The 21,674-nt window shown below is 44.4% G+C and overlaps 1 protein-coding gene across 3 annotated transcripts in view; it reads right to left on the bottom strand.

Moving 5' to 3' along the window:
- The window catches only part of GRIN2B (glutamate ionotropic receptor NMDA type subunit 2B), a 210,756-nt gene that overhangs the window by 15,387 nt on the left and 173,695 nt on the right, over window positions 1-21,674 (bottom strand). For all 3 annotated transcript variants that reach the window (XM_063322603.1, XM_063322602.1, XM_063322604.1), the window contains 5 exons: window positions 16,777-16,985; window positions 16,286-16,457; window positions 15,464-15,617; window positions 13,796-13,921; window positions 10,600-10,829 (listed from right to left, as the gene is read on the bottom strand). In XM_063322603.1, the coding sequence (XP_063178673.1) occupies window positions 10,600-10,829; window positions 13,796-13,921; window positions 15,464-15,617; window positions 16,286-16,457; window positions 16,777-16,985 (891 nt within the window). The remainder of the gene's footprint in view (window positions 1-10,599; window positions 10,830-13,795; window positions 13,922-15,463; window positions 15,618-16,285; window positions 16,458-16,776; window positions 16,986-21,674) is intronic.

Below are 21,674 nucleotides of genomic sequence, written 5' to 3'. Positions count from 1 at the left end.
TTTTAGCACAACCTCTCTGCATTGCCCAAACATCCTTGATTGCCCCCTCTTGCTCTGGTTCAGCTGCATGTCACTGCAGTCAGGTTGCACCTTTCTTCATTGCCTGAGAATCCAGTCAGGCTGTTTGCACCGGACCTTCATCCAGAACTTGTTAAAAATTAAAGATTGGGTCAGTGGTTTTCAGATCTAACTCTGAGGTAGCTCTATGCCTACAATTAAGCCTTGATAGACTACACATGACCACAGCAACATGTCTTGCACTTGCGGCCTTGCTGCTGTATCCTCTGTTTCAGCTAGGAAATTAACTCCTTTACAACTAATGGATGACTCTCAAACAGAGGAGGCTTGTCCTTTTCATACCCCCAAAATATGTCATTTTTGTCCCTAAGACACACCAGGAACAATGCAACAGAATCACAAACCTGGATCTGGCCATGAGAAGATATCTGCTCTGTCCCTCTCTCTCTGGTTTGTCTCTCCTAGACATCACTGTTCTGACAGCTCTTCATTCGGCCTGCTGTGGAAGATGGCTGGTGCTGGAGACTCCCCCATTCTCCATACAACCTACACCAGGGCTTCACCATTGGAAAAATCTTCCAAGTGTCTGAACTAAAGCCTTCCTGCTGCAATCCAACTACAATACCTTCATCATGGACAGGGAAATCAGAATAGTCTCTTCTTCTCTGAAGGTACATTTTATGTTTTTGAAGACTGTTGAGCTGTTCCTTCTCCATGTTCTTGTACTGGGGCTAAAGAGGCCCAGTTTCCTCAGATTTTCTTTGCAAGCTGTATTATCTAGACCTGCAACCATTCTTGCTACTGTCCATTGGATGTATCCAGTAGGTCTTTCCTTGACTTGCCTTTGGTTGGTGGACATGCTGTCCACCTCCACTGTACCAAGAACAATCTGATCAGGACTCCGAGACACTGAGAGAACATCACAGTAAAAAAACTCACAGCAAGACAATAAAAGCATTGCTAGTGAGAGTTAATGCTCATTATGACTCTCCTCGGTGCCCCTCTATGTTATATCCTCTTCCCTCTGTCCTTTAGTCTTGTCATCTTCAGCTTGCAAGTTCTTCAAAGCTGTATCTCTGTCCTGAACGGTATTCGGGTGATGACCAGTTTGTTTCTGGAATGTCAGTCCTCACTGCCAGCATCATCTTCAGGGCTTTTACTGTATTTTCTTTATTCAGCTTGATCCTGCACATAGGCACATCCACACAACTGTGCCCCAACACCTGTCCTGACAGAAGATGTGTTCCTCGCAGGCTCCCAGCGTGGAGCCTGCTCTATTGGCATGTTGGTGCAGGGCACTTTTACATTGCTACAATAGTGTCCCAGCTAGGAGTGTGTCAGCCCAACACCGTAGGCAGAAATTCATGCCGCAAACCTAAATCATAGCACTGGTACAATAATCTGTGAGGAGAGCAGACTAAAAAGACTATGCTGCTCATTCCTCTATTACTCATGAGTCTATTGTACAGATACTTCTCAAGCTTCATTCCTAAAGCATCCCTCTCCCCTCTGCACAGTCACCTAGTCTTGACATTACAAACATTTTTTACTCCCAAGGTGGAACTCACAGCCATTTCTAAGTGACTACAAATTTTCAGACCCTCTTTTTACCCTAGCTTTGATTTCCTCTCTTCTTCTGCATTCCATCACAATATCACCCTCCACCTCTTCAGCAGTGGCTGGGACTTCTCACAGCTGAGAATCCAGTTGCCACATCAACTCTTCCTGACTGTTGGGCCCAGTTGCAAAAATCACCCCTAAGATTGCAGTGGCAAAAAAAACAATTTCTTGTCTTCACCAGTCAAACAAAACATGCTTTGATTTATAAAAAAAACAAAACAAAACAAAAAAAACCGAACAAAAACAAACGGAATGAACAGCATCAAATCCAATATAAGTCAGTTTTGGGAGGGCATAAAAATACTTTGTGCTCCCTCAGACTTTGACTTTGTGGTTTATCTTATTATTCAATACCCAGTGATGTTTCAAATTCTCTGGTCTTGCTTTGCATAGTGCTTTCACCCATGAATTCCTCTAGATAAGTCACAGAAATGAGTTATCAGTTAGTGCAGCTGACTGCAGCAAAGTTGGAAAAGAATTAGATTAAAGTCACTTTTAAAGGAAGATGTAGGGTGGGTCAGACCCACAAACAAGAAGAAAAATACCTATGAATGTCTGGTGGTGAAATAGGGACAGGTGTGGGTCAGGGACAGGAACAGAGCAACCTAGGGACAATGCACAGGTGAGAGGGGGCAGGTGAAAGCAAAAGAAAGGAGTTCAAATATAGCAACTTTAAAAATAGTTGCCCTTGTAAAATAACTGAGATGAAAGCAGAGATCCAATTGGTGGAAGAAGCCGCCATCACATGCAGTTACTGCCAGAGCAATGCACACAGTAGGATTGTGCAGCCTCTTTGCAAGCTGGATTGCTACCTGCAGACCTGCTCTGTGCCGGTTCTGCACAGAGCACAAGACTGGAAACCTTGGGCAGCGCAGTGTCTCCCCAAATAGACGGCATTTCGGGGGTCCCACATCTCCCATAGCCAGACCTACATGCACACGCTGGGACCCTTCTGCTGACCCAGGTGCTGCAGTGGCCTGTGGGGCCACTCCAGGATCAAACCATCACATGTGAACAAAGACCACCCACCACCCACAAACAAGGCGTCTTCTGGGTCTGCTAAGTGTGTGAGCATTATGCAGAGTCTGTGTAGCTTCTCCACCTAAAAGATAACACTAAGGCTTTAAAACTTCCTTGGGACACATTTGGCAGGCTATAGGCTTCAAGTCAGCCACACTGTTAGGTGTCCCTCACGCTTGACCAGAAAACAACATCTGTAGTGGAATCACCAAAGACAAAAGCTCCCTACACAGCCCTAGTATTAGTAGATGTGGCATCAGATGAGCACAGTCATACCTGTGGCAATTAAGTGGACTATAGGATCTTAGCTACAGTACGCTTAACTTTTGCTTGCATGCATGTAGAAGATGGAGATCATCTTTTTATCCCAGTATCAAATTATGCCATGTATTCCATCCTTGGAAGTCAGCTTCCTTGACAGCTAAACACAATGGAGCAAAAGGCACCTACTGAATAATCCCAGGCAAGCACAAAACAGAAATTAGTGAGGCAGAAAGATGCCGGTTAGTACACTCATGTTAATATCATTAGAAGTGTAGATGTTCATTCAGAGGGAGAAATTTAACTGATGAAAAACACCTTGAGAGGAGAGGTGGCAGCTAAGTACAGAAGAGTTTATAATCTGCTTTGTTTGGACATGAGACAGATGGTTAACAAATTATGAAACACTGAGAAATTCACAGGATGTAGTTTGGTGTAGGAGCAATTTCATTTTTCATCCTTTTTCACTAAGGAAGGCAGGTCAGAGACTCCTATCTTCTGAGCACACAGTAGCCAACCTGCTTCAGGACCTTGTATGTGGGTACCAACCACTGGGCAGTAGGGTGAAACCCTGCGCAAGTCTGGAAAACCTCCCAAAGACTTCACTGGGGCCAGAGTTTTCATCTGAGTAATTAGAAAATCCTAGTCAACACGTTAGTGCAATTTCTTAGGCACCTCTGTAGGCAGGGAGGAAAAGCAAAAAGCAGGGCACTCAAGGCAGAGCAGCTGGGGCACTCCAGCCCCATCCCAGAGGTGGGAGATAGAAACTTAGAATGGTTTAGGTTTGAAGGGACCTTAAAGATGACCTAGTTCCAAACTCTTCTGCAGAAAGCTGGATCCCATCTGCAAGTGGACGACAGTGGATGAAAGCCATATCACTCCTTGTGAGTCCTGGGGCACTGGAGCAGGTACACCTGAAACAAGCAAGCAAGCCTGCTGGGCCACCAAGACTTAGGGGAAGTTTGACCTTGAACAGCCAAAGACCTGGGAGAAGCAAGGCTCCTTTCCACTAGGGGAAGTAAAAATGCCTGGGAAGATACAACCTGTCGAGTATTTATCAAGTCTATGTATGTACACATAACTTCAAATGTCACAGTCGCTAGGCATCAGCAATGAAAGGGCGGCGGGGGGGGGCTGTTGTATTTTTTTTAATCCTGTAGATCTCATCCTCCCATCCCCTCCCCACTAGCAATTCAGCCCTGATCATTCAGATGAAGGAGGCCAGCTCTCATCTCTCAGGCTGCCAAATCCTGGTGGCAGGGCCATTGTCTTTTATTTGACTGCAGAGTGCCAAGTACATTTATGGCACCGTATAAATAATAAATAAAAATATTCATTGCTTCCTTCTCCGCTGACTTATACTGACGCGAGAAGCAGGACAATCCTTTGCTCCCCTCCTCCCTCCCCCCTTACGTAACTCCCCAAAGACAGCTTTTTCCAGACTGCCAAACAATTAGCGCAGAAGCAACCAAATTTACCGAGAGCCTCCAAAGGGTTAGCTCCAAGAGACAGTTAAAAGGAAAATGAAAAGGAAGAGTCAGTGGTGGCCAAGGCCTGGGAAGGGCCAGAACAGTGCAGCAGGGGGAATGTAAAAGCTGGAGGCCAAGGACCGTGCTGTGGCTCCATAGCTGACATCCCTCATCCAGCGACTCCCATCCACGCTGCCGGCAAAGACCAAGGGGTTGCATTTCTCCCTTTCCAGCAAGGATGAATTAAGCCTATGGTCTGACTCTGAGTATCCCCTCCCCTTGTACCTTACCTGCTTAAGTTCCCAACTAAACTTCATTTTCACTGGCACTAATCCTGAAGACTCCCATTACAAGTTTTTACTGCCATTAAATCCCCCCAGATCAACAGAAAAGAGAGAATCCTGAGAGACTGAGTCAAGGCTAAAGCATATCGCAGCCTCCTCGCCGCTCTGCGCTACGCAGCGTTGAGCTTAAAAAAAAGAGGGAGAATGACAAAGAAAGTAGGACTGAAGCGGTGGGAGAAAAAGCATGCTTGGAAACCCACTGACTTTAAACATTTATAACCTTAAAACTACTGAATCATTCTTTAGCACACAGGCACAGAGGTTTGTTCCAAGGATCTCAGAAAGCATAAAAATTGTGCCAATCCGAAGAGTGCAGAATGACTGAATGTACGACAAATGTACCCATCTACAACTGTAAAAAATTATCTGAGATCATATTTATGTACACAATAACTGTAAGTCACTAGTTAGAAAGATCTATTACTAACATATGATATGCTATAACTATTTTAATAGCTATTTATTAATATGAAGACTTTAGCATAATGTGTAATTACACAGATATATACTGCACTATAAAGTATTTGTAAATAGTTCATACTACAGGAACCGATTTACAAAGACATGCAGAGAAATCAGATTTCAAGGCATAAAATTTCTGACTCTCAAAGCTCTGAGTTTCCTGCAGTTCACTATGAACCAATATTTGTTATATTAAGCACTAGTCGGTACCACTAATATTATATATAAAGGTCATATTTAAGCAAAAGACTGCACACAGTTCAACTCATCTACAGGAAGGTATCTTCCCAGAGAAGTGTTGTAGGAAGAAATTGAACTCTACCCCATGATGCAAGGTTTAGGGGTTTGGGGACTTCCTTATATTTTTTGGGTTTTGGTCAAGTAAGGTGCATCAGAGTTTATGCATTTTAAAAAAGGTTCTGATTTATCACAAGAGGATGGAGTTGGAAATGGCATGGTCTTACTTCTGTCTAGCTAACTCATATCTCCATAAAGGTCTCCTAACAATAAAAATCAGACTGCCGTTGAAAGGACTGCATATTTTCTGCTTTTGGACACAGCCACATAAAACTTCCTTTATATCATGCAGAAATGTGCGAAAGTACCACAAATGTGTGTTGATAGTAAATGCGCAGTCCCGTGGAAGATTTGCACTGTTTTCAAGCCATCCAGTTAGACAATCTTCCCCTTACAGACCTTACAAGGTAGAAGACTGACTCCCACTTTTGGTCCCCTTGGAAATTTTCTAGCTGACACATGTACCCACTCCCCGTTTTTCCTAGACGTCTCCAGAGCAGGTATTTGTTGTACAAAAGCTGCAAGCTCAGAAAAGCATTTAACTTCAATCATGTAAGTAATAGCCCGTTGACTTTAATGTCGCCACTCATGAGCGCAAAGTTAAGCACGTGCTTAAGTGTTCTGCATATCTGGGATCCTTGTATAATTTAGATTTAATGTGCCGCAGAGTACAATGTGGGAAATAATTCATTTTTCAGTTTCGTGGCCAAGCATTTATTACTGCAGAAATACAGCAGATCCTTTTTTGCAGGTTTTTCAGTGAGATTTTTGCCCTGTATCAACCTGAAATACTTCATTCATCTCCGAATAACGTGTGTTGTTTTGTCTTCCAATTATCTCCTTCTTTCCCTTTCCTTTGTTACAGAAAAAAATCTTTATTTTCCTTTTTTTTTTAAAAATGTAGGTCAATTTTATGAGTAGTGCCTTTAGAAAATGACAACTCAAAAATACATGTCAGAAATATCAAACAAAATATTTTGCTTCAAGTACACTTAAATGAGCTACTTTGGCAAATATCAGAGTTTCCCTCTGCCTTCTTAAGCTCTCCCCAGACTTTTTTTTCAGTAAAAATATTGGCCAGTTTTAACTCCAAAAATTAATTTGTTTGGAAAAAAAACGTATCTATTGAAAAAAATAGCTGACCTATGCTGCATAGAAACAGGCCCTTTGTCTCAACATTTCATTAACATCTTAAAAGCAAATAAGTCAAATACGTGTGAAATTTCAGCAATTTATATTAATTTGCAGGCATGCAGAAATCCATGCCTCTCCTTTTTATGTCAATTACAAAATTACCATTTTGATACTTTATTAGTTTCTTTGTCATTTCCAACTAATTTATACGCACAGATACTATTTATTTTTTATTATTATTAACCTACTGCATTCTAAATTATTTTATTTAAATGCCCTGCTGGCTGTCCACATTTGCTTTTATTCTATTACTACTGTATATGAATGGAAATTACGTATAGCTATTAGATTATTTCACACATTAGTTCATTTTATATAATCTTTCCTGTATTTATTGCCTTCGTTAGGCTGAAATACCGCAGGCTCTTGTTTCTCTAATGTGTCTGAAGCTCTCACGTTATTGGAAATTGGGTTATATCTCCTGATTACAGTCAGATGAAATCCAGACCCAGGAGCTGACTGCAGTATTCTGCGACAGGCCGCCTCACCAGCAGGGCTCTCACAGGGGTCGGGGCCACAGAAGCCCCCCACATGGACCGCAGACGGATGCAGCCTGGCGGTGCGTGCAAGGATGCTCTGGCTGGGCTCGCCGGCACTGCCGCCGAGGGCCCGAGCTCCGGATGAGGAGCTGACCCAGCCAGCATGGCTCTACCCCTGCCAGGCCCACATCCAGCCGCTCCGCTGCCCAAGGTGGACCGGCGGAAGCGGCGGGTGCTGTTTTGGCATTTGTGCAGGAGGAGAGTGGTCCGGCATGCCGCGAGCGTGGGAAGCGGGAAGGGAGATGCTGCCAGAGCAGCTCTTTGCCTGCAGGACTCGGGGGGCCAGTGCTGCTCTCAGGGAGGAGCGGGTTTCTCCTCCCTCAAACTGCTGGTGGCTGCACCAGCGTTAAGAGCCTCAGCTTGACATACGGTTTAGCAGCTGTGAGGGTTAACACGGGGGAAATAACAACCATCATGAGATGGGCTCCTGGGTTTGATCTGGCACCAGTTTGGGGACAGCTGAGCACAAAGGGGTGGCACTCAGCAGGGTGAGCATCACCTGGGCCAAAGAGAGAGCAGCAGAGGTCCCTAAGCACAGCACGGGGAGCCTCCAGTGACCCTCAATCCAACGTGCTACACCAGCATAGAGGTATCTGCTCCAGCCCAGCTCAGACAGGTCTGCTCAAGCATCCACATAACACAGCGGGGACATGACGTTAGTCGCTGTCTTGCATGTCATGGGGAAGTAAATGCTGGGGCACAGCCAAGACACCATCCAAGTCCTTAGACAGCTGGAGCATTTCAGCCCACTTTTCTGGGGAAGCGGCAGGTCAGCAGCCATAGGCACCTCTTGGAGGGGCTCTTCCCTCGCAAGGCCCAAGGAAGAGGGTCCAAGGAGACCCTCAGGGTGGCTGTCACAGGGTGTAGCCAGCCTGACCTTGACAAGCATTCCCCAGCCAGGCACAGTAATGGATTCTGTGAGTGCATCTGGCATTTTGGCTGCTGTACAGTGCCAGTGGGACACCTTCCCCAGGTACTGTCATGCTACAAAGACATTTGCAAGCAAATCTGTGTCTAGGCAAGTAGGAACAATATCCCTTAAAATAACTAGCCCTTTGCCTGTCGGCTTGGATTACATTCTCTGTTGACTCCTCGTGCTGGACACAGCTGCCCTTGCCAGCTGATGTAGCAGGCCAGGAAATTATCTGCCTCACTTCTACTCTGGACACCAGATCACACATTGGAGATAAAAGAGACTGGAAGCTACAGCCGTTTCTCTTGGACACCTGGCATTGGTCAGTGATTGCCTCCTTTGAAAGTCTGAACTGGCTGATTTAAGGAGGCAGGAAAATGGAGGAAGAGCACAGCACACCTCTGTCTCCCCTGCATCCCGGCCAAGCAGTGCATTGAGGGGCTGAGTGAATTGCACGCAGTATGCAGGCTTTGGAAGAGGGAAAAGAAGGGATTTAGAAGACTGAATTCCTCCCAAACCAGGGCATCTTGAAGCAGTGTGACAGATGCCCGGACGGCTGCTCTCAAATTCTGCAGGGCCCTCTACACATCCAGAGAGCAGAAATCCATGAGCCCAGTAGATCAAGCTCATTCACTCACACCTTTTGGATGGAGATATTCCCACCTGTCTTTATTCTCCAGAGGCAGCAGTTGGCCTTCAGTTCTTACCAGCCAATTTTCAACAGACTCCAGATGCTCTGGTAGATCGTCATTTTATCCAAATGTTGCACTTGCACTAGCAGCTGTGTTTGAGGCATACCGCAACGATCTGAGCATGTGCTGTGGCCTTTCCCTTCCCCAAGAAAAAAAGCACATCTACTTTAGGATAGCAAAAGCAAACACAGGTATCTTGGTAAAGAAAAATGATAGAAAATGACCTCAATCCAATACACACAGGTGGCCCTCCAGTGAAATCGACTAAAATACGCCCAGAGATCTGTATCCAAAGGCTCTGTGAAGCTCCAGGAGTTCCCGCTTTCAATTGATATTTCATGCACATATCTCTGCAGGTATGAAGAATATCTTGAAAAACATGAGAATGAAAGCGTGGCTCTCTCCATGAGCCTAGGCACTGCCTGAAACAATAGATCACCGGTATGAACTATCTCATTTAGCTCAGACAGTTGAAAACCTAATGATGACAAACTAATGTTAACACTGATAGGGCTGTCTGGTTTTGAACAGTGCCTTTCAGTCTGAGGGAGTCCACAGCTTCTAAGGAGTCTCTGCAACAGCCTCCACCTGGCAGAAAAGCAACCCCCCTCCCACCCCCTCCTCGGCACAGCACACTGCAAAACATGGAGACAGCGTGAAACAAATTGAGGTTGAAATTAAAACAAATAACAGGAGCACTTCTCCATGGACTGTATTATTCTGTGTCATATTTCATTCCATGAAAAAACAACAAAAGGGAGAAAAAAACTCGTAAAAATTAATCCACCACAGAATTTCCAGCTTGCTGCACAGGACACTGTATGCACAGGGGGCCTGGCCACAATTTATTTCTGGACTATAATGGGGGACACAAGAGACGGTAACTATAACCACTCTAGCAGTAACAAACTGACACTTCCAGTCCTCTTCTTGCTGCTATCCCTGATAGCAGTGTGTGCGACCTATCGCTGTTTGGTTGCCCTACAATGGCATGAGGCCTTAAGCAGCCCCAGTGATGGAGTGACATATTCAGCATGGGCAGCTGAGCCTCACAACACTCAATTCCTTGTAAGTAACTCCGCCACAAAATGAAAATAAAGCAGTGTGCAAAGCTTCAGACCCTCATGAACCAAACAGCGCTACCCTGCAAGCATGAGCAATCCCCTCAAAATCCTCAGTGTGCAGAGCCCAGCAAAACCAAACGCTCCACGAGGACGAAATGCAGCGCATGTAAACAAGGCAGCGAAACACACTCTGAACAGGAAACAATTGCTCGTGCTAAGCTTCCAAAGGCCGCGAAAAAATGACAGTGTAACTTCAAATGCAAGCAATAGAAAGTCATCAAAGCCATGCTGATTTGCTCCCATGGGCAGAACTTGTCCCCATAATAAACTAACAGATCATATTTGCTAGCCTAATGGCCAGCATTCCCACACAGACAAATTATTTCATCCTGAAGAAACAGGTTACAGCCATTATACACACTGTCTCCAAAGCTCAATTAATTCATTTCTTGCTGACAATCAAGGTGTGGTTTGGGATCATGCAAGCAAACACAGTTCAGTTCTGTTCCTAATTCATTCCTGAAGTGCTTAAAACACGTAAAAATGCAACTGAATACCAACAAGGAAAAATTGTGCTATTTAAACTAAGGACTAAAGCTATGATACGACTCTGAAATAAACTGAATGCTTCCCCAGTAAAAGCAAAGAAGAGAGGGTAGAGCAGCCAAAAGCTGCTTTGGGGGTGGGGGTTGGGTAGTTCCATTACCTTTTTGTCGCTCAAGCCAGACACCTGGTCCACGTATTCCTCTTGGATCATGAAGGCAGCCAGGTTGGCAGTGTAGCTGGCCAGAAAGATGACAGCAAAGAAGGCCCACACCGACACCATGATCTTGCTAGTGGTACCCTTGGGATTCTGCACTGGCACAGAGTTGTTGAACACCAGCCCCCACAGCAACCAGATAGCTTTGCCAATGGTGAAAGAGGGACCTCCGGGCTCTGGAGTGATTGAGAAACATGATCCCACAGTGAGCATCTCAGAGTAAGTGGTCTGCATTTCTATTCACATACGTATCTTGACTTCAGAGTTAAGAGCAGTATCTATTCCCAAATGTGAGATGAACGTCCACAGCTGCTCTCCCCTATGTTCATGGAACCACATCTCAGCAAAGTGAGATGCCTTTTCAGCCTGAAAAATGATATTTTTTTAAATGTCCTCAGGCTTCCATATTTATTCTGTCTCAAAGATTTCCGCTGAAATCTTATACAAGGGCTATTTTTGTATCTGATTGGAGTATCTAAAAGCCCAAATATTCCATTTTGGTTTAAATGTTGTCACCACAAATAGGGTTTGCTCAGAAATAATTCTATCCTCGTTTCTAGCTATTTGACAGTGATGTTGCCCTTGAACTCCCAGCATACACCTGTGCAAAACATGGCCTTCACTGTTACTTGTACAGGTGTAAGGAAGAGCACCATCTGAAATAACAGGGCTTTACAAATACCGCTGCAAGAGGGTTTCATTACCTGATCTGTTGAACACACACAAGACAGAGAAGAACACAGCTCCCTTTCCCCATGTTCTGTGTCTACGGTACGTAACAGTGATGTATACTCTGGTCTACCTCAGGAAAATCGGCAGTCCTGCCCCAGACAGTCCAGGAGCAGATCCAGTGTTTTAAAAGCTGCTATTTTCCCCTTATTCACTTTTCAGCATGGAACATCTTTCATACCCCAAAAGCCATGTGTGCTCATGAAGCACTAGGCCTGAAAACTTGTGAAATCCTGCCTGTCTCCCAGCAGTCTCATATCCCTGGCATATGCTGATTTCATCAGTGGGAACCCAAACCAAAATTTGCTCAACTTGAGCACAAGAGGAGCTGTCAGGGAGACTGCAGATGCAATTACTCCAAGGATCCTGCTGCTTCAAGATACCAATACCCTCTTAGGATGAGAGCCCTCTAGCACAGTTCAAGGTTCTGTTACTTTTCCAGTGATGCCAACCTGGCTCTGCAACCTTTTGGGTTAGCATCCCATGTTTTATCTCCTCCCCTGGGTAGGTTGACTGAGGCCAACTGTTGCTGCCCGTGGTTAAGCCTGGCTCCAGCAGAGGAGGGAATAAAAGGGAAGCAAGTTTTGACAGTCCTCTCCAAGCCCCTGAGCAGGGAATAGCATAGTTAATCTGAAAGCACTAACTGTGTTACTCTAATTACAACTGAAAGGTGAAAGGGGCTCATTTTGCACCTGGGAACTGCACACCAAGTTCAAAGCAGAATCATCACCTGGGAAAACTGGAGCCTCTAGATGCCAAAGAGATAAAGTTGCTATAAGAAACATAGTTTGGCAGTCCTTGTCTTTTTACATGCTGGAATGGTAGCTTTATATCCCTCTCTACCTAATGAGTCCTAAGACACACAGGTGCAAGGCCTGCACATCATCGGTGAGAACTGTAAGGTGTAAGGAAATTTTGCGAAGTTCTTTCCTTGAAGCCTTCCTCTCTCCATGGATCGCCCCATGTGCTTTCACAGTTACTTTGTCAGCCACAAACCAAGCCAGCAGTGGGAGCCTCCGATCCAAACCAGGGACCCAGAATTCTTCTGAGCTCTCCAACTATTTGCCCTAACAACAACCCACCATCATTTAGCGGCTAGATGAGGGCATGCCCACCCAACCTTGGAGAGAAAATCTTGGTGTCTGTAAAGAGAAAATGCAGGTGTGGGAGGCAGGGGTATACTATTGTAGACTAGCTCAAATGCAGCCAAAGTAACATTAGCTAGAGTGTGTGTTACCAAACAAGCATTGCAGTCTCTGCAGCAGATTTCTATAGCTTCACGTTATATCTGCCTGATCATGCAATACTGTTCATAATTACTCAGAAATATTGATACTTGGAGCTGCAGTTCAGCTAACTTAACTCCGTAACTGCACACCTGTACTAAGAACTGCTTCAAGTTCCCACTTCTGTATTAATATCTAAGAGACTCAAAGGTTTACCAGTATTTGTTTGTGTCCACAGATCCACGTGGTTACGATCAGTTGCCATAAAGACCCTCCACAGCTCTATGTTAAGAGAGAAGTTCTCCACTTCCCCATATATGTGGGGTTTTTTTTTCACTCCTCTCTAATTTGATGGCATAAATTCACTCAAAGCACTAGATTGGGGAGCAAATGGGTGCATTTTCCAATAACTATCTCTCTCCCACTATTCTGAACAGACCAATAAGCCCAGAAATATTTGAAAGGCCAATTCATCAGGGGCTGAAGATACGGTGATGACAGAGGGCTCAACTTGCGAATTGTCTTCATGCCAATAAGGCAAAAATGGCTGTCTTCTAGGCTGCCTGTGCATCCTTTCTTTAACTCATCAGGCTGTCTTCTGAAGATCAGAACCACAGAGATGGGGCACTCACTTGTTCCCATCTTTCCTGCTGCCCTCGCAAAATAATCCATCACCCACTCCCAGGAAAATGAGCTTCCCACTTTCCCAGTTGGCCTTAGCAAGCCAGAGAGCCAAGACAGGGAGGGACGTGCCCAGGTGACAGATGTTGAGTCCGGAGGGCATACCGCTATGCTGGGAGTGGCTCGCTCTCCAGGGAGATGTAGCACTGAAGGACGGACTGACGGTGCTGAGCCCTCTGATTGCCTCAGAGAGCGCAGCACCGTGGGCACTGCCAGCCCCAGCTACCAGGACCAATTTTCCCTCAATGAGAAACAAGTTGGAGCTGGTGCATGCTTTAGAGATGAAAGGCAACACAGCTCCATCTCCCAAGCCAAGCAAATTACCCATTAAACACATCTGCTCTCTTCAGAGCCTTTTTTCCACCTTCATCCCTGCCCTCTTTAGTCTGAATGCAGAGCTCAGAGAGGGGTAGATCCATACCATGTTCAAAGCAAAGGAAACACACCGATGAAGGAGCTGGGACTGGAAGCGAAAGAGGATCATGGCAAGGAGGGACTCCCCTTACCTCTGCCATCAGCAAGGCACCGATTATAGCCCACAGGGCTGAAGTACTCAAAGACGAAGACAGCCACCGCAGAGATGATAAGCAGCATCACAAACATCATCACCCATACATCAGCACTGAAAGGCTCTGGAGAGGAAGAGAAAACCACGATGAAAGACCTGGTATGCCACCTCACCCCTCCCTCACCTTCTTTGCTCTCCAGAGCACCCCAGTGAGAGTGTGGGGCAAACTGGGCTGGGGAAAAACGTAAGTTACAACAAAGCCTTCCACTTAAGTCTGAAAAACTTCATAAATTGGGAGAAGTGTAGTTTCTATCTCTGTAATGACTGCATTCCTTCTCACTGTTACATTTGTGACACATGGCTCCATCTGGAACTACATGCAGCCATTGTGGCATGCATTGATAAAATAAAATGCATTGATAAAAAATTGTTCCCAGGAAGTCCTCCAGCACCATCTGGAGAGAGTGGGGAAAATCAAGCAGAACTGGCAGAGTTTCAGACAAGCATCCAACTTTCAAGATGCTGTTGAGCCAAAGAGCATCTCCAAATTTCTAAGGTTCAACCATAATGATAGTATTTTTTTCAGTTATTCCATTCCTGTAGCAATGGGAACTCTGGCTCATTCTAGAAATGTTAGCATTCGCATTCTGCAAGTGTTTAATCTTTGCCAGGTTCTTTCCTTCTCCAAGCCTGAACAAATAAAGATGGGACTGAACCAGATCAAAGAAACTCTGAACTTTGTTCCAGACTATAGCTAATATTGCAACCTCAGTTAAATTACAATTTAAAATTTTGGAGTTAACTTTATCGTTGGTTTTACATATCCCAGCAATATTGGTGGACTTGGCTAAAGGCAAAAACTCCTGAAGAGTGAGTAGTCACAAAACTCCTACTTAAAGAGGTTTGGAAAAATTTCTTTACCCATATAAAGTTATTTCTGTTTGTAAATGTTCTCATGATGCTGGCAGACAGTAATTATATAACTCATATACTGTGCTTGCTGCATCATAAAGAATTTTATAAAGTAGTAGATACTAGGAAGGCATGGATGTCTTGGGGAAATGCAGTATCATTTCTGCATTCTCTGATCACCTTCCACCACTGAAGGACGTTAGAAATCACTTTACTGGAAGTCACAGTGTCAGCACAGAACTGAAGGCTCAACTGTTCTTGAAAAGCTCTATTAGATCTCTAACTTCTACCAGTTGCTCTGTCAAGGGAGGGTCAAGTTAATACTTCCTTTACAAATAATGTCTCTCAAAGTGCAACAATTTATTGCTAATTGTTATCACTAAGTACTATGGCATACCAGCTACAAGGCTTGAATCAATTTTCTTCTGGCCTAAACTCCTTGAACATGCTATTAGTTGAGTCACTGGGAAACCACGTGCTGCAGCGTAGGTGACAACTCTGAGTGAGACCATTCTTTGCCAGGATTAGGCATACAATCACCGAGAAATGCCTTGGAACTCCTAGGCAGTGCCTGTTTGCATTTGGCTGGATTTTGCTTCCTTGGGATTTAGAACTAAAACATCACAGTTTATTTTTATATACCTGTCCCACAGGTACTCCCAAGAAGGGACTTTCAGGCTAAGAATCACAAGCAACCTTCACCTAATTTTTCATGAACACTAGGTGAAGTTTTAATTTTAGATTAAAGTGATACCTAAGAAGGCAGAAGGTGAGACAGTTCCATTGCTACGTGACACCATGACGCTGATTCCCGTCTCAATGAAGGGCACTGAGAAATCCACCACTTCTGATCGCTCCTCATTAATGGTGAGGGATCCCACAGCCATATAGGCCCGTTTGGTGACAACCTGGAGGAAGGAAAGGAAGAGATCACACACAGACCCAAGGCACCTCTCAAGCACCACAGTCAAGCCCTTTCTCACTTTCCTGCCTTTCCACACAGTCCTTTTACTCCTGTAATCCCATTCCCTATATTGTTTCTATCATCTCTCCTTTCTAATCTTTCATCAGGACACCTTCTTCTTTCAGGAAATCTATAGACATTAATCTTCCCCTCAAAGCTAGTATGTGTATAAAAAATAAATCCGCAGAGGTCTTAGGATAAACACATCATCCACTGAGAAGACGTCTTATCTCATTTTTTTGTCCTTGCTTTCTCCTCCCTCTAACACTGCAAAGTCTTATTTCATTCTGTATGCACCTTATATATGATGTAAGTGTAATCTAGGTTGCAGCCTCTCTGGTGCATGGTTATCACCCTCTTTCTTTGACTGTGAAGCCAAAATTTGTGACACTATAGAGAATAATAATTAATTGTCCAACAGGAAAGGCAGTCATGGTCAGAGTGTCAGAGCAGATTAATTCTGGTGCCCAGAAAGAATTCAGGGCAACCACTTATATAGAGTCACCTCTGTCCCAGCCCCAGAAGGGGGGCCAATAACGATGACAGACCAGACCTGACCCATGTCACCCAGCCCAGGGATGAAGCCCACCATGCCCTCCCTTTGCTGCTGACCTCTCCAATCATTCCATTCCACGTCCCATTGATCTTTTTTCCATGCTTGCCGTTAGTCACCAAGTAGAGGTCATAGGTGAACTTGACAGACTTTGAGATTTTCTTGAGGATGTCAATGCAGAACCCCTTGCAACATTTCTTCATGTAATCTGGCTCCTCATCGGTTTTGTTCCTGAACCGTCACAACAATAACGGGTTAAAAGACTGGGGAAAACTCCCTTAATTCCCTTCTGTTGTCAGTATGCACTCCCCCTCCCACAATATAACGTGGAGAATTTCATTTGGGCTATCTGTGCTGGAGGGTGAAGGGATACACTACAATGATTTGCTTAAAGGGGCCAGTCATGAATGGACACAGGCCAGGCTGGGCGAACAGAGGTGACTATTCTAAAAAGGATTATCAGGGTATGATGGTATTGTCCCAACAGACTCTCTACATTCTGCTGAGAAGGCAGAGCCCAATAGGAGGAGAAAAACCCAGGGGTGCATACTCGGTCACTATGCGTTTTTGGCAAGGGACCGTGTTCCTCATGCAGGTGCCACTTAGGGGGTCCACATTCTCCACGATGACGAACGGTGCCTCTTCCAAGGTCACGATACTCAGGTGATCGTCCTCACGTTCCTCAGAGTCAGGATACAGCTCAAAGCGGGGCCACACATAATACTTCATCTGCAACTTTTTTTCCTTCCATTTCCCCACCTGTGGAGACACAAACCACAGAAGATAAGATAGACTTCTATCTGCCCCATCCTTCTACATCAACCACAGCCCCCACAGGCCTTGGCAGGAAGACCACTCTGGAGTACCCAAGCTCATGGGTCATGTAAGGTGAGGACATTTCTGAGGAAAAGGCTCTGAGTAAGTGGGTTCAAACCAGGGGGAAGTGGGGAACAAGAAAGATGTCTGGGTTGTCTCATCTCTCACCCTATGGGAGAGTGAGCAGATGACCTGGGGGATACCATCACCACAGTCAAACAGGCATCATGTATTTCCAGTTTCTCAGCCAAACAACAGGAACAGAGCTTGTCTCCTGAAATGTTGACTTCAGCCTACTAGCCACAATAAATATTTTTTTCCTGCTAAAAAAGAGGAGAAATATATACAAACACTGAAACAAATGTCATTTTGAAACAGAAACTGAAATACTTTACTTGAAAAAGTCAAATAAGAACTTATTTATTCTTTCAAAGTTTTGCCTTCATTTTGTTTTCATTGAAATTCATCAAAGAAAGAGATTCATTTTGGCCAAACTTGATTTTGTCCAGAAATAACTCCTTACTCTGGGAAAAGGTTGCCCATTCCTAGTCAGGACTGAGTTCTTCCAAGAGACAGGCAACAGAGGAGGGCGCTTTCTGCATTTTCAGGAGTGTCTTCACAGGAGAAGAACATGGACAGAGGTGCTTGCTAACAATAGTTCTTGCTATCCCCTGCTAAGGCTTTACTGAAATACCTGCTCTCGTCCTTTCACAATGACTTGGTTACATACCTTAGCTGGAAACAAGGAATTGCTCTGTGTTTCTGACACATGAGAAATAATATCAAAGAGCATCTATGATTTTTTAATCTGGCTATTTTTTTCATAAAGATATGCTGCAATTGTATATCTTTTCATTTTCCATTTCGTAAGCAGACAGAGATCATTATCTTCAGCAGTCAGAAAAGGGAAGTGGGACTCAGTTGCCTTATACCTACTGCCACGAATAAAAGTTGTTTTGAAGCCACCCCAGTCCCTGAAGAGACAATACATGTAGCACAGCCACTGCCCATGGTAGACCATTCCTTGCAAAAATTACAGGCAAAGAAAAAACCTGAACATCAACTATGCTTTCAACTATCAAAGTCTTGCCTTTGTTCTCAATTCCTCCCATTACAGTTGACAGTAATTAGCACCTTGGCTGGCAGCTGAAGCTGAGAGGGCAAGAAACTAACTGGGCTTTAGAAAGAACTTTCCTGCACGATCCTCAAAGAAAGCCCTCCAGGCCAAGGCTGAGACATGTTGACTTGACGGCAGAGGCAGTGTTGGTGTGTGGGAAGCTTGCACGACTGCTCTTAGCAGTGTACCTGCTTGGTGGGTAAACACAAAAGCTTCGTTCCACTGCAGTCCAACACTCCTCCCACCACCCCCAAATTTCAGTCATTTATTTATTTAAATGACAGGACGGGAGGGAGAAGCACTTATTAGAGGCTTATTAGGTGCCAGCAGTTATTCTGTGAAACTCAAAGCCCAGCTGGGGTTTGGCATTTGAGAGCAGCTAGAATTCACATAAAACACTTGTCACCTTCAAAACAAACAAACAAATGCTTCATCTGGCCATGAAAGACAAATCCACTCTGGGGGCTTGTGGAGAAAGAAGAAAGGCAGAAGAAATCACCCACAGACAGCAGCCTCCCCATCCATCCCTGCAGCATGAACACAGCACACCAGTGAGGGAAAGGCAGTGTGTTCTTTAAGAAGAGGGTGAAGCAGCCGGGCAGCTTGTCTTACCTTCCCAAGGGCCTTTATGACCAGCAGATGGCAAAAAATGCCAAGGTGAGCTTGCCCCTAATATTCCCTCCACCCATGGAGTCACGCTGCTTGGACCAGCAAGCAGAGTACCAGCTATTTTTCTTCTTTTTCTCTCTTCTTTTTTATTTTTTTGTTACTTCAGCAGACAGGGAGGAGTTGTTTTGATTTTTAAATACACTTTGAGCAGCAGGTGAAAGCTGGCAGACTGGGAGCCCTGAGAACTGGTGGCCCTTTTTGTCCACAAAAGACAGGTAGTGTTGTCTAGGGCAGCAAAGGGTCTGTACTCTGGGTAACGTCTAAGCCTGGATGCGGAGAGTGCGTTTCTGAGGGAATAAGGAGCACATTTACCCTGGGTCTGCTCAGCCCTGGACTTCCCACTCGTTGACCAAGCAGGTCAATTTATCATCATCTGAGCCAGAGGTTTCTGCAGTGCAACTTTAGCCCTCAAGTAACTGAGCTCAAATCCCGCAAACCAGTTCAGTGAAGCCACCAGACAAGCAGAATAACTGCACACATGGAGCTCAGTAGGGACCAGTGATTAAGATGCAGCACGGAACAGCCCAGACTTCAGCTCAGTAACATTAACTTACCATAGAAATAAGTGGTTGATGAAAGAGACATCTTGCAGTATCTCAGCAGCACTTAGATATCACAGTAATAGGCATGATATAAACCCCTAAGTGATAAATTAGATCAGATAGGCAAACCCAACTCGTAATTACCCAGAAGTTCTCTGGGACAGAAAAGGGAGTTCATAAGGCTGTGTGCCAGGCACGTTTCACAGTGTTGTACTACACAGACAACATTATGAAATTAGGATAACAATGACAGTCTTGCCACAGCCTCCTGTGAACTGAAACACCTAACCTGCAAATACAGTAGTACACGTCCTTTCCTAATTCTAAATTGTCCAAAAAAGAGGAAAAACAGGATGTGAGGGAATGTTCTGACCTAAATTTTTAGGTTAACTATGGAGTGTCTCAAGAATACGTGCAAATATTACTCCTCATTGCTAACTGGAACAATTAGGCATGTTGTATACTTGCAGACGGGTACAGATGTGAATAAGAACAGTCAGAAAAGCTTTGTGAATTAAGAGGTGGCAGATTTCTTTACCCACCCATGCATGCAAGGGTCAAACATGCATGCATGCAGTTAAAGAAGAGAGGGCTTAAGTAACATGGGGGCAAGGACAGCAAGGATAATAAGAAACTTCACATGTGCAGAGGATAGAGACAATGCAAGAGAAAGAAAATACAAACGTGCATTGTAAGCTAGATCATCTGCCATGAGAGGGAAGGAGCGATTCACTGTGGGGACAGAGGTTAGCAACAACAGAATTAAATGTCACAGATTTGTCCAGGTAATGATGCCTACTCTTAAAGAATATAACCTGCCAAGCTGTGCAGAGAAGAGCAAGGCACTTCTGAAGTCTCAGGGTATTTGGTATTAACAGCTTGTGAACTGTTATTACTTAGGTTTTGCTCAGTGCTTGCCTCAGCAAAAAGAGGAAAAATAAACCATCCCAGGCATCCTACGTATTTGTCACCCTGCAGTTTCGAGACCCACTGAGCGTTCTCCGATCAGAGTCTAGTCATCCAAACTCCCACCAGGAGCCCTGGAGGGTCACAGAATCAGCAAAAGTAAGGATGCTAGGGATCTTTAAAACCCTCTTTCTAACCATATTCTCCAGTCCCTAGGTACGTTTCTGTATGCCAGAGCACCTTAACTTCCCTTGTCCTGTCTGTATCACACCTGATCTTACCAAGAAAGGAACACCGCTTTGGTTTGGGAATGAATTTGGAGGTGTTGAGGGAGGGGAGCAGCTAACTTTTACCTTAAATATAAGATCTTACTTTGGACAACAAGCTGTTGGAAGTAAAAGTCCAATACATTTGTGAAGAAAGAAAGTGAGAACTATTGTAGAACAAAATTTAATCATATATGCTATTGGTTTGCCTAAGTCTATAAACTGCCCCATGCAGACAAAAGGTAAGACTGCCTATGCAAGGGGGAAAATAAGTGAGAAGAGCCTTCTGAAAGCCTTCCAGCAGGCTGGCAAATTGCCTTAACCGTGGTATAATGCAGCCAGAATAAAAGTGTTCTGCAGTATGTTAATGCGCATCTTTAATGAAAGCTGTATCATATTAGTTCCCTGAAACTAATTCTTAACAGAGGCTTTTCCCTACTCCCAAGGGAAGCTAAGGCTTGTAAAAGCCATTTGTGGCACATGTTTGTCTAACCTGTCCTTATGCTGACAGAGAGCCTATGGTCTCCGCAGGCAGTCTATTCCAGTGTTTAAGTATCCTTCCCATTAAAAAGGGTTTTTTTCCTGATATTTCCTTATTCTTCTACATGTGCTCTTTTCAGTGTTATCAGGTCAGTAAGATATTTATAACACAGCGGAGCTATCAGTCTCATTCAGTGGATATCTTATATGCCACATTGGCAAAAGCAACCACCTGTTCAAATGACCAGCACCCAGTCTCACCATTTACGAAATCTTTACACAGATGGGTAGTACAGATAAGTACAAGCTACTCCCATGAACTTCCAAAATTGCCTGTTCCAGCCAGGGCAGAAGCCAATCTACGAGCTCCTCCTAGTATGCCAAGACAGGACTTCAAAACACAAGAGCATCTGGAGAAATCTCTAACGAATGTCAACGTACTTGAAATACAAAAATTCCTAGAAATTGTCTTCCAAGGACTAAGCAGGAGAATACAATTCTGGATAAAACCAGCAATGTTCAGATACAATTCTTAGGCAAGATGTTCAGAGGCAATCTCAGGTGCTTGTTTTTCAACAGGCCGCAGAAGAACTACATCTGGGCAAAGTCTTTTGACAGTTTTTATTTCATTCAGACTCCCATTTGCACCACT

The sequence above is a fragment of the Chroicocephalus ridibundus genome, chromosome 1 (genome assembly GCF_963924245.1).
Source record: "Chroicocephalus ridibundus chromosome 1, bChrRid1.1, whole genome shotgun sequence".
NCBI classification, from domain to species: Eukaryota; Metazoa; Chordata; class Aves; order Charadriiformes; family Laridae; genus Chroicocephalus; species Chroicocephalus ridibundus.
Note: the sequence above shows the minus strand (reverse complement) of the source record. Positions and strands in the feature narration are given on the sequence as shown.